Source organism: Fulmarus glacialis, unplaced genomic scaffold, assembly GCF_000690835.1.
Source record: "Fulmarus glacialis isolate BGI_N327 unplaced genomic scaffold, ASM69083v1 scaffold35708, whole genome shotgun sequence".
NCBI classification, from domain to species: Eukaryota; Metazoa; Chordata; class Aves; order Procellariiformes; family Procellariidae; genus Fulmarus; species Fulmarus glacialis.
Genome location: NW_009230842.1, coordinates 29,977 through 43,277, shown reverse-complemented (window position 1 = coordinate 43,277; position 13,301 = coordinate 29,977). Strand labels below are relative to the sequence as shown.

At 34.8% G+C, this 13,301-nt stretch overlaps 1 protein-coding gene across 1 annotated transcript in view; it reads right to left on the bottom strand.

Moving 5' to 3' along the window:
- Positions 1–13,301, bottom strand: part of LOC104072385 (E3 ubiquitin-protein ligase MYCBP2-like) — a gene marked incomplete at its 3' end in the record, with an annotated part of 94,714 nt that overhangs the window by 54,529 nt on the left and 26,884 nt on the right. Inside the window, 9 exon segments of the mRNA XM_009584370.1 lie at positions 2,029–2,147; positions 2,492–2,717; positions 4,169–4,387; positions 5,593–5,693; positions 6,515–6,657; positions 9,599–9,777; positions 10,326–10,457; positions 11,750–11,956; positions 13,035–13,226. Coding sequence (XP_009582665.1) covers positions 2,029–2,147; positions 2,492–2,717; positions 4,169–4,387; positions 5,593–5,693; positions 6,515–6,657; positions 9,599–9,777; positions 10,326–10,457; positions 11,750–11,956; positions 13,035–13,226 — 1,518 coding nt within the window.

Here is a 13,301-nt window from a genome sequence, read left to right as displayed (position 1 = left end):
CAAAAAACAGTGGGGGAGATGGAAAACCTCCATCTGATGGATTACCTCCATCTGATGGATTTTCTAGGCAGACTTACAGAAACTAGCAAAATATAAAGTAGGTAAAAAATCCTTCCTTTGGAAAGAGCCTTCAAAATCAGTTACCCTAGACTTGCCTTGCATTCTCTGAGACTCCCAAGCAGACTGAAAAATCTCCAAAATGCATTTTAAACTAAACCCTTGATAAACTGCATCTTTAGGACTCAAAACAGCAGGTTCTGAAATAGCAAGCAAGTAAAGATGTGAAATGTGGATCAACCCCTCGGACAGTTCCCTGCTGTGTGAACATCAGTACCAGAAGGCATATATTTTGTAGATTTAATAATGACCAAAAGCCTTCCTTCTCATTCATCAAAACATAAATCTGTAATTTTTGCAAAAATCCTAGGTTTAAACAAAGTTTAACAGTTTGACTACACCCGATTCCTTGATGCACTTGCTCACACTCAATGACATCTTTCAGTTTTTACAGAGACTTCCCTAACAATGAATGTCATTCAATATACTATAGTTAGGTAACGGTACCAGAAGCTTGTCCTTTAGAAGGAAAGGTAATCAGATGTGCAAAAATTAATCCCACTGACTTGAATTAGGTCTTACTGACACTTGTTCCTTTAAGCTAGAGAAAATACAGTGGTCACCAGAACATACGCTTCTTTTTCTACCCATGGTAGCACTTCAGAAAATTGTCATCACAAAGTTTCCAAAAGAACGAGAAACTTGCACTGTGTATCCAATTACTTAATTTAAGTTACTTATGGAGGCTTTAGTCCTGAGACGCAAGGTAACTTATACACTGTAAAACTTGCTTTTCTATTTATAGAACTTTAAATTAGAGTGTTTGGGCTGCAAAAGGTTATGTTTGAAAACAATTACTTGTAACTTTTCTTTAGATTATATAGTTAACATATCAGCTAGCATGTTTTAGCACTGAGTGTTAAACATCTGCCAGCAGTTTTGTTTGTGAATGCTTTCAAAAACATTAATGAAGTATATGAATCTGCATCTTTTTTTCTGCTTAAGCAAAAATTATTATTACTCAATCATAGACTAGTTAGATTATCTATGGGATTTATAAATCTGATTTGCTGCAAGCCAATGAGACCATCATAGCGAATAATCTTATGGTATGTTTTATTATCTGACATGTTATGAAATTCCAAAGAACCTCAGGTTTTAAAAACCTGAAGACATGATTTAGCTTGAGCAGAATCCAGGAATAAGATGAGGTAAATCTTCTGTGAGGGTTGTAGTGTAAGCAAGATGCAGACCTTGTGAAGTTCATGTGAAGCAATAGGCCCAAAGACTCCCAAAATAAGGGAAGGGCTATTTTTCTGGAATTATTATAAAGCATATTAAGTATTTTCAATAATCTCTTAAAATAAGCCAAAATAAAGCACTGGCCCAAGGACATGAAGAAATTTTATCTTCCCTTTGCAACAAACAGCAGTGGAAACAACTCATGTCCTTAAAGACAAGATGAGGTGACCACTGCGCAAAATCTCAGGTAGCCTAAATGAGCACAGCACTTCCAGGGAGTCTGAGAGTTCTGGTATGAATGAATACTGGAAAAATAATGCAGGTTTGTCATCCCATAATTGGCAGTGACAGTAAAATTCGAATCGTTGTGTATTGGAAAGCCCCAATTCTTTGGATTTATGAGGGAAGACCAGGTCAGAATTTTAGGAAATTTCATATCCCAGTGACATACTAGATAAAATCATGCTATGTATTTGCAGACTGTCACAGTTATTAAAAAAACAAACCAAACAAAAAGCCGTCCCAATAACATTCAGATTAAAGAATTCCAAACAAATAATGTCTGTAAGAAAAAAAAAATGTTAAAAACTTACATGAAATTAACTTCAAAATATTTTGTTAATGTTATTTAGTCAGAAATGGAAACACAATTCTTTTTATCAAAAAAACTGGCCTTATAGGAGAGAATTAACAGGTGCAGCAATTGTAGCCATTTCACTTCTTCCTTACCTCATCAGATCCCGGACTAAATTCATATCCAATTGCATAACATTTGAAACCATAGAAACAAGCCTTTTCATCCTTCACGTAGTCTGATGCAGTCTCCAGAGAAAAAAGAGCTTCATTTCCTTATAGAAGTAAAAGGGTACATAAAATAAATAAAAACAAAATTTTAATATTTCTCCTCTTTTTGTATGTTTCTTCTATGTGGGCATATATGAAACCTAGGCTTTATATATAACATGTAAAGTAAAACCATGAGTAATACGCAGATCTACAATTCAAATAAGAAACCTAATATAAACATAATCAACCGATGTACAACCAATGGCTCATAATGAACTCTTGCCAGCTTGGGTGAAGATACTTTTTCAACTTTGTCTTCTAAGATAATTTTGCAGAAAAATCAAACTTTCTTTCATTATTTTAAAAATTCACATTACTAGAAATTATTGCAGTATCTATTTATTACCTGGCAACACTAATACCATGGTAGGCCATCCTGAAGATCCAGAGAATTTTTTCAGTTCTATCCATGAATTAAGGTTTTCATGAACAGAAGTCTGCTTTGGCCCAAATCCCAGACTCTGCGCAATTCTGACAGGAATTAGTAAACGAAGAACATCCTCTGATTGAGCAGTGCCACACTGAGTGTCAAACTCTATTGTTATCCACCTGACACATTCAGGAAAAGTCACCTAAAACAAAACAATAGTCTAATTATGTGCAAGTTTTGGGGGTGGTTGTTTTTTTTTTTTTACATTTATTTCTTCATTTCCATTTGGTTTTAACTCTTTAGGCTATGAAAGTGATGCAATTATGTAATTCTGTACAGTTGTTTTGATATGCTTTAGATTAACATTAACCTAATTGATTCTTTGAAATTCGGATATACCTGAAATGCTTTACACCTTACTGAATTACAGTCATGTATTATAACTTATGTTGAGGTTAAGTATTTGTGCTTATGATACCATTTGTGATTGTTTTTAAGAACTCTGCACAGGATCATTAAACAAAACAACCACAGACTACTACAAACATTTAACTCCCCAATACCTTTTCAAATGCAAACTTCAACAAACACATTCAATATCTGTTTTGTGCAATGCTAGAAAAGTACACAGCAGCTGGATCACATTTGTGAATACGGCCTGCAGTACGATAGCATACAGCTACAGAAATTCAAAAGCAGTAACAACTAAGCCTAAGGTGTCAGATGAGCTCCATAAACTTTTGGAACAATAATAAGCATCATTGCATCACGAAGATCATATAACTACATTTTCTGCAGTGGGTGCCTTGCTGTCTCACAGGACAAGCAAGTGGAATAGTAATTAATGACCTCCTCCAGCTCTTAATTGATTCCAGGTTTGCTACCTCTGGATTTACAGTCATGGAATCAATGCGACTGCAGAACTCACTATTTCAATAACTGAAACACTGGATTTCTCTCTCAGACATATAATTTATGCCTCAGCCCTTTACTCCACTAGAAAAAATACCCTTTCTCTATTGACATTGAGGAAAATCTAGTTTTATTCCAATAGTCATTCATTTAAGGCAGCATGAATCCTACTCAGAGAGACTTAACACAGTTAAGAGGACTTCAGAGACTTCTGCAATGCCAAATCGTGGTCCAAGTGAAAGTAATTATTAAAGAATTTAAATTGGCAGATCACCAATAGCCAGCATAGGGATCCCTACACTATAATGCATATTAATTTGACTATAATTGACGTTAGGTATTTTTACAAAGCATTGTTTTAGCATTAGGTAAGAAAGTCTGAGATATGATTAGGTAATGTAAACATAAAGACTTCCAACTTCTACAATCTGTACAGTTAGAGAAAAGAAACTGTGCATGACAGTAGGAAAATATGACTGAGCAAATTTAGGCACTTAAAGTAGATACCTGCATTAGGGGGTTAAAACTACACTAGTTTCCACTATAGTTTTCACTATACTTACTGGACAGATGTTTTTCCCGAAAACAGTATTGTAATAATATAGGAAACTGTCTCCTATATTAGATAATTTCAATTATAACCAATAGCAACAATTTTTCAGATAGTAAATGTTGACGAAACAAAACCCACATGTCAAAATCTTTTAAGAAACTGTATGCGCACTTAGAAATGGCGCTTACCTTATAGTGCGTAACACAGGCAGGTTTATAGGGATGCTCACTTTCTACAACAGCATAGTGATTGGAGGTAGTACAAGCTGAAAGCCCTTGCTCCGGTTGGTTTCCGGTGGTGCTGTCTGTAGATTGATTTGGGTTAAAAGCTGGAGGGGCGTATTTCTGATTCAGAACCGCCACAGAAGGAAGTAACTGTTGTACTAGGCCAAAGACCTCAACAGCAACCTGTAACGCAACACCACACACAAAGTATTACTTATGACTGGGTGAAAACAATACTCACAAACTTACAATTCTCTACAATGGCTGTTTTGGATATTCTCAGAATATCATTACCACAACTCATTCAGTCATTTTCCAATTCTGCATGTACACAATCCTGACAGAAAAAGCATCACTACATTAATCTCAAATAGTCCTCTTAGAGACTTGCGAAAACTGAAACAAAAATCTGTACACAACTGTGAGATACCTTCACTAAAACACCTTCTCTAACACTAAAAAGCTGTAACATTAACAAACAATAAGCATGAGTTGAGAGAAAGCAAATGACATATTGAAGTCATAGTCCAGTTATACTTTGTTTTATAACAACATTAATATTGTTTTTTTTTAAATATTCAACGTATTTTAATGCATGTAGTGTTAAGCACCGCATTGTTCTCTGTAATCTTTATGACATTTTCGAAGGAGAGGAACACTTCTAAAGCAAAACACTTGGTTCTAAATTCCAGTTCATCACAGTAACAAGATAACTAAAATTTGAAACTATTTTTAATGAAATGAATCTGCTAGATTTTAAGTGGCCAGTCCTCTTTCCTCCCCCTTTAAAGAGAAGTTAGAAGAGAGCTTACAGTTCATGAAAAAGCAATAAAAGGCAATAGTGTCTACCAGCTAAATCTAATAAGAGATTTCAAGAGTGTTCAAGACCGGGCACATGGAAAATGCTCTGCCACTGAAAAGTAACATTATTTTTATTTATAGCTGACATCTTTCCATCTCTAAAATTGATACAAATAATCTTAATGGGCAGCTACCGCTGCTTTGGATATTTATTGTAAAACTAGGATTTACATAATATAAAAACCATTTCATCCCACCAATATTCACCAATGAGTCATACATCCAGATCCTTCTAACTTTTTCTCTTTTCCTACTGTTAAAGCCTGTCATCTTTCCCTCTGCTTCCTTAAGGTATTTTTTTCATGATGTCTTCAATGTAAGTAAAAAAAAAAAAAAAAGCCATTTTTAAAACTTGACATGTTTTTAAAATTCTTGACTCTTGGAAAATTCATGATGAGTCACGTGGTCAAATATAAACCATTAATTCATAAAATCATAAGAAATAAACATGTCCAGATTTTCAAAGTAAACCTTTTGCTTGTATAACATTCTTAAATTTCTTCAGTAATTTCTATTGAGGAGCATACCTTGGGAATAGCTGCCGCTACTGGTCCTATGTAGGCTATTATGAGAGGAAGCAGCATTGAAAACAGACTGGAAGAGCTGAGTAGTTCTGGAATGTCTTCAGCTAAACAAAGATAATTACAACACAGGTATTATTAATAAATGTACCATGGTTCAAAACAGATCTTATTTTTCTGGTTTGCTTCTTATGAGTTAAACTTCTAGTTTCTACACTAGTTTTTATTTCAAATTATTTTCATTATCTAGGCATTGGCAAATTCTAAATCTGCAAAGTTCACCTGAGATAAACATGCCATTATACACAGTTCTCTGTTAAAAAATTTCCTCCTCTTAGAGCATAATTTTATTGCATTCTTTGCCATTTTGTGAAACTGTGTTCATACTTTCTATGGCATACAAGCTAGCACAAGCTCCTCCCAGCCCTCCAAATCAATTTCTATAGCACTATGCAATATTCTGGATATTTTGACTAGAATGGCTGAAGATGATAGCTTAAAACCATTCAGGTTTTAAGGCCCATGCCTGCATTTCTCAAAAATGGATGTTTAAGTGCTTATAAATGCATTACATTGACCAGTCTTTCTGATTACCACCACTGTGCAAAACATGCAATAAAATTTGGAACTGACCCATCATAGCATATCTTTTGGAAATAAAGAATCTTATCAGCTTTAATATGATACTTGCTAAATTGATGAGCAAATTTATATGAGGTATCAGTCTATGATATCTAAAGTGCAACTCAATGACTTAGAAAGTTACTCACAGTTTGATACCTACAGTAATGACAGGTTAGAAAAATATGCTTTGGAAAGCAAAAGAGAAATACCACAATATCACTGGTACTCTACTATTATCTCTTGCTATCAAAGAAAGAAGTTTTGAAAAGTAAATTTTGAAAGTCAATTTTCAAAAGAGCCTTACCATCTACAGCAAGAGCCCTGTGCAACAGGTCTTTGGCTGCTCGTACAACAGCGCTCACAACAGAAAGAGCCCTGCTACAATTTTTATCTTCTTCATTAGCTTTGTTCAAAAGCTGTGATTGCAGATCTCCATCATACTCACTCCTGGATGGTGGATTAAGTTAAAGTTAGTTCACAAAAGACAACATTATATTAAAATAACATGACTGACTGATTTTTAGCATAGAGTAAGTAAAACAATTATTTTATGATAAAGCAATAAAGGAAACAATCAAAGAAACCACAGAGGATATTTTGGAGGCAGTGCCTCAGTGTTAGCACTGTGCAATCAGTTTATTTTTACTCGGCAGAAAATATGAAAAGCATGTTTCTGAAATGTTTATTTTGACTAGATGCCTTTCAAATCACAGAAATGTATTAATTGCTATGCTCTTCCAAGCCCAACCACCTATCTTGATAAAAATAGAATAATACTAAATGCATCACAGAAACGAGTAAAACTCTTTCAATGGATATTTCTGCAGTATCATAAGAGGGAAAAGGATTCTCCCTCCTTATTCTAAAGATTAATTTTGGTTTTGAAATACAATCTTAGGCTTACCCTTAACAAATAGTTTTTTCTTTGAAATCCACTTTGTATGTCAAATTAGGTTCTCCTAAACAACATTATGCACAAAACTATTTCAATAAGGTATATAAAAGATCTGGTTTGATTTGCTTTTTCAAAGCAGCCTAAAGATAACCATAAACTAATTCAAGCCCTCAATATGATAGTGATTCAGCTTTGGAATAGACAACCAAAATCACTTAGTCAACATGTAAAGCAAAGTTTCCCATTCTCTTTTGGATTTCTTATGTTTGTCCAGAAAGATTTGATCTTTCAAAACATCATTCCAGACCATTAAGATTCTAGGACTGGCACCTCAGAATGCTCAAAAACTTTACTTGGAGCAGTTCAGTCCACACAAGGATACCTATCCTTCTCTATGACTTAAATTAACCACTCTTACAAAAAGATTTTTTTTTTTTGTCAATGTGTCCTAGAATTGTAGTTTTGCTGCCAGCCTCAAGTCTTTTTAATTTAAATTTACTAGTGACTGACAGTGGGTGTAATTCCAACTGGGTACAGTTCCAACAAATCCTTCCAAAGCATTTCTGCCCTAATCAGAAGTGCATTAACATACTTCTTTTGGTATGGCCTTCTTGGCATTTGCATAAGCAACAATTCTATTTGTATTTGAGCATCCTTCAAACAAAATCAAGTGTGAATCTTACAAGCTCTGTTCTGTAACAGTTGACTGAACATTTGTTCCCTTACTGTAGACAAACCAAACTCTCAATCATTATAGATCAAACTGGGAATCCTCAAATTGACTAAGTTCATAACTACAGTCATTCATCAGATAACATTTAGGTTCTTGTTGTCCAAGCGAACTTCAAAAGACATTGTGATTACAGGCAGCAGTCTGCAAATTTTCCAAACAAAACTTAATTTATTCTGTAACAATTCTGAGTTGTGCCATTATGGTCCTTCAAAAGCTTCTTGGAATTTTATCATAGTTGAAACAAAAAAACCTGAGACTCTTCTGAAGACAGCACTTTGGTATGTTTTTTTTGCCATATGTTAGTTTATTATTAAGCTAGAATGCCTTGAAGCTTCCATTTACTGAAGTTTTATGTCCTTTGCTTTTCTGAAATCAAAGAAATTGTTATTTCTCCTTTATTCCCTCTTTTGCTTATATAAAAGCAGAAATTCTAAGAGTGAGAATAAATGTTTTCCTTCTCTTCTTTCCTCCTTCTTCATATCATAAATACGATGCTTCATATTTATGATACTTCATAATGAAATTCTTCCAAGTGCTGGAGGAATTCCCTAAACACAGAGGTCCAAGATTCTAGGAGACTAAATCAATGAAAGTATCATGACATGCACCACTGTAATTCCATTCTTTGATAAGCAATTACTGTTACTACTGACAAGCTGGATCTTTGAGTCTTTGAGTACAGCCGATCTCATGTTTTAAAAGAGTTTAGAACTATCCCATATCTTCAAATATACTGTTACTATAATTTTGCTGGCAACTTTATTTCTTCATAGTTTAGCTCCTTTAAAACTTTCTTAAGAGCAACATGTTCTTGTGATTGCTAGTCCAAAACACGTCATTTGTTGTAGCATTACTTATTTTATCCTCTTCATCTTTTATTAGGTAGGTATATCTTGCACATAATTAAATATAAAAGTAAATTACTACTCCTTGCTCCTTTTACTTCTTGGATCTACTGTTGATCAGCCTTTTACCACAAAAACTGAGATTTGAGTAAAAGGCGTGACACTTTTTTTGCTGTACAGATAATGGTAGTAATTCATATATTCAGGTGCTGACACATTTTGAAAATCATGTCTTCATGCATATCAGGGTAAGCACCTCAAAAATGAAAGCAATGCTTTCTGCAAAAGCATTACCTTAAGTGAATTCCTACTATCATCCTGAAAGGCTAAAATAAAGCTTCCCTGCAGGACAGTCAGATGCTTCAGTTGATTTTCTTCAGGCAGTTGCAATTTCTCTTTTTATACCTTTGAACTCTACAGTAAGAGAGGAGACAGTTCCTACATGAACAGAACTTGCTTCACTACATGTTGCAATCCTTTCTGGCAACAGAGGAAGGAACTGAACAAAATCAGAGAAATAAACATTCCAGTGAATAGTCTCTCAAAAATCTCTTAGGTTATAGAAAAAACAGAGATTGAAGTATTGCATCTTATCAGTCTCCCATATTACAGCTTTAAAGCAGTAGACAATGAACCTTGTAAGAGAGGTCAGCCATCAAATTATTTGCCAAGTCAAAAAAAAAAAAGAGAATCTAAAACAAGACTGGAAGAGGCACCAGTACAACTGGTGTCCTGAAAACTGTCTTCACTAAATAACTTAAGTCTGAAACTACACTGGAAGAAGACAATATTGCTGTTAAAGAAGCTCTTTCCTCAAACACACTCCAGATGTATTTATTTCTGTAACTTCTCAAAAACACATGCGGTATAATAGCACTATGATGGTTTTATTCACGGTCATGACAACACACAAACCTGTAATAAAGAATCTGTGGAATTTGTCCTCGTGTTTGGTTTGTGCCATTACTGCTCAGACTACATGTACTAAATGTAAATGTTACACCATCTGGACACTGAACTGTGGTCATTCCTCCATCTCCATTGGCAGTCCGGCTTCCATAATTCCGCAAGCGAACTGCGTATTTCACATTTTCCTTAAAAAGGAGAGCCAAAAACAGTACACAGTATAAAACAAGTATGTAAGTTAGGCTTCACAGTATTATTAAAGCTATTATTTTACATTAATACTGGAGAGCCTGAAAAGTCCTTCAAAGCACTCGACAAATTAAACTAACTGAAAAAGATCCAGCATTTAAAGAAAGCAAAAGCTGTTCCTTGTTCCCAAACTATGGACCATAACTTAAGTAAAATATTACTTCTAATTACTTTAAGAGTGAACCAGGTACCCAAGAAAATTAGCCACCAAACTGCACATAAAAAAGTTGCACATTCAAGAATATTCTAAATTACTAAGCAATTACAATCTATCTTATGCTATTATAAAAAATAAAGACTTAATTTCTTTTTGCTGCTGGGATCTGAAATTTTCAGCTACAGGTTGAAACTGAAAATTTGTAAAGCAAACATATCAAGATTAATTTATAAATGCGTACACAAAAAAAAAAAATTACGTTGAACATTCTGGTATTTGTTATCTAAAGAAGTCACATGAAACCTACAGATGTGCACTTCTTTTATTTACCTTCAGTGGCACAACTTTGTCAAGTCTGATTTCAGCTATATCACTTGGAGAATCATCTGTGGTGTAAGTTCCTTTAACCAACTCTAAAGATGTCCATCTATGAGAATGAGTTGAATCTCCAGTATGATCACTCTGATTCAAGAAAACAAAGTCATTTTAATACATTTATAATGTAAACACATGACACATTCATGCAATTGTGCAAGTTACGTTTTCTTGCATAAATTGTTACACACAGCATTACAAATGTCGTGGTTTAACCTGGCAGGCAGCCAAATACCACGCAGCCGCCTCACTCACTCCCCCGGCCGGTGGGGCGGGGAGAGAATCGGAAGGGTGGGAATGAGAAAAACTCGTGGGTTGACATAAAGACAGTTTAATAGAACAGAAAAGGGAAAATAATAATAATAATGATAGAATATACAAAATGAGTGATGCACAACGCAATTGCTCACCACCCGCGCTGACCGATAACCAGGTAGCGATCGGTACTTCCTGGATCACGCCTACCATACATATACTGAGCATGACGTCACATGGTATGGAATACCCCATCAGCCAGCTGGGCTGGCTGTCCTGATTATGTTCCCTCCCATCTTGTGTACCTAGCTCAATCAGGAGGCATGGGAGCTGTCCTTGGACTAGGAGGGCACTTAGCAACAACTGAAAACATCAGTGTGTTACCAACATTCTCCTCATACTAAATCTGAAACACAGCACTAGGAATAAATTTAACCCTATCCCAGCCGAAACCAGGACAACAAATAAAACAAAGCTGAAAAACCTGTTCAGAGTCAACAGTAAAGCCTTTCTGCTAAAAAGGAAATTACTGAGCAGAGAGGTTAATTTCCCATAGCAACCTATGCTTGCCCTGTGGAAGAGATTAGAAGAAGACGGTTAAAGTGAACAACTGGATGTAAAAGAACAGAGGTTTTTCTTCATTACAAGAACAAACAATACAGTTTTATGTTTCCTCTAGGAAAGTACTTCAACAACACATGAAACATCTGTAGCTATAACCTGACCATGCTGGTAGGCTACCCCTTTCTTCAATTTTTGGTTTAAAATGTTTTAACTTGGTCTCCTTTATTTCGTATTTTCCTTTGCAGTTTACAGAGATATAACAGGTACTAATTTACCTCTAATTCCAGGAAGTGAAAAGCCCACTATACTTCAAATATTATTTGTACTAAAGTAAGATTTCAAGACCATAACCAAGATAAGGACCTTACTGGATATAGTACGTAGCTTGCAATACCGCAAAAATTACCACCAAAAGAAAACCAAAAAACCCTACTACCAGTGCACTATTTTACTGGTAGCCTAGACTGTATAAGAATATTACAATATTACTTTGAAAAACATATTATGAAAACCTCTGAAGTTACTTTTGTTCAAATTGTTTTCTCAAATGCAGTACTTACATCATCAACTAATACCTCCAACTCATACTCATGAATTCCTCCTCCACCATAAACAGAAAATCCTACTACAACTACACCAGGTTTGTCGACAGAGAAACATATTGCATCAGGGGATCCATTCCCAGTATTCCAGCTTCTTCCCTGACTTGTTTTAGTGAATCGGTTTGGAGTGGATTTGACAGAATGGAGAGAGTTCAGCCCATCAACCTGTAGAAAGTTAAATACAAGCACCAGAAAAAGTTAACTGCTAAATGTTAGACAACTTTAATAAAGCAAAGTTAAGTGAATTAAATTACCAGATTGGGTAAATTTTAGAAGTCAACCGATACGACATTGAAGATGCCACTACTGGGGCTTCTATTCAATATCGACTAAAAAGAAAAAAAGAATATATAATTTCTGCTAATTGGGAATTAACTAGGAATAATTAGGAATCCGACTTTATAGGATGAATTAGCACAAAATATAGCTTAACTGTGCTTCAAGAAGAGTTAGGTACTTCTGCCTTAAGTAAGATCAAGATTAAGAGAGGACAGATACAGATCTTGCGTAATAATAAAAACATCTTTAATCAAGATGTTATCAAAAGCTTGGTTCTTTCTGTGATAAAAGTCTGCTGATAGTAGAGACAGTGTCATCCCTTTAATAAAATCAAATAAATTTCCATCATTTAATGACCTGATAGCTTCATTAAAGGGAGGCTATCATTCTGTGTGTGATTATGAATCTCTGGATTTTAAGAAGTTGAACTTAGTACCACACTCAATTTCAAATACTAAGCAAATAAACTGGAAAAAGTCTAATGATATAGACAAATATAATACACATATTATATAATATTGAATATATAAAGGAAGATATGTGTAAGGAGTATCTTACATATGAAGGAAGAACACACAAGGCATAAAGAAAACACATTATGAGGCACGGAGATACTCAGGCATGTGGCACTGCCTCCAGTGAGCACTGAACAAACATATTTTGAGTGTATACATGCAGAGACATGCATGCAAAAAGAGAAGCACTCAAAAGAAAATTGTCATTTTGTAAACAATTTGCAGTATTCTGCAGCCATAATGAAGTCGCTAACTATCAACAGTACTTCCTTAATACAGTGAAGAAATGCTTTTAAATTTATGATACAGATCTGAAAGCTACTGAGAACTGAGAATTCCAATATCTGTGAAAAATCTGCACATCTATATAATTTCTGCCACAGCCTGTACCACATTCATAATATACTTGTCCCGAAAGACTTCTAGCAATGATTTTATAGAAGCCTTACCTCAGATCCTAATGCTGATGCTGTAAGCTCACTCACAATACTAGCAAGCAACCCACAAGTGTTAGAAACCAGATGTGAAGAGAAGAGTTCGTTTTCTCTTCTAAGGCTGTTCCGTACTGGTAAAACAACAATGACCAACATCTTTTCCAGCACTTCCCGAAAGCTTGTCATCCCTGAAACATTTTCTTCGCTCTGCATTATGAAGAGAAAAAGGACAAATGACATTGTTCTTACTTTAAAAAAAAAAACAAAACATTTTCACATATT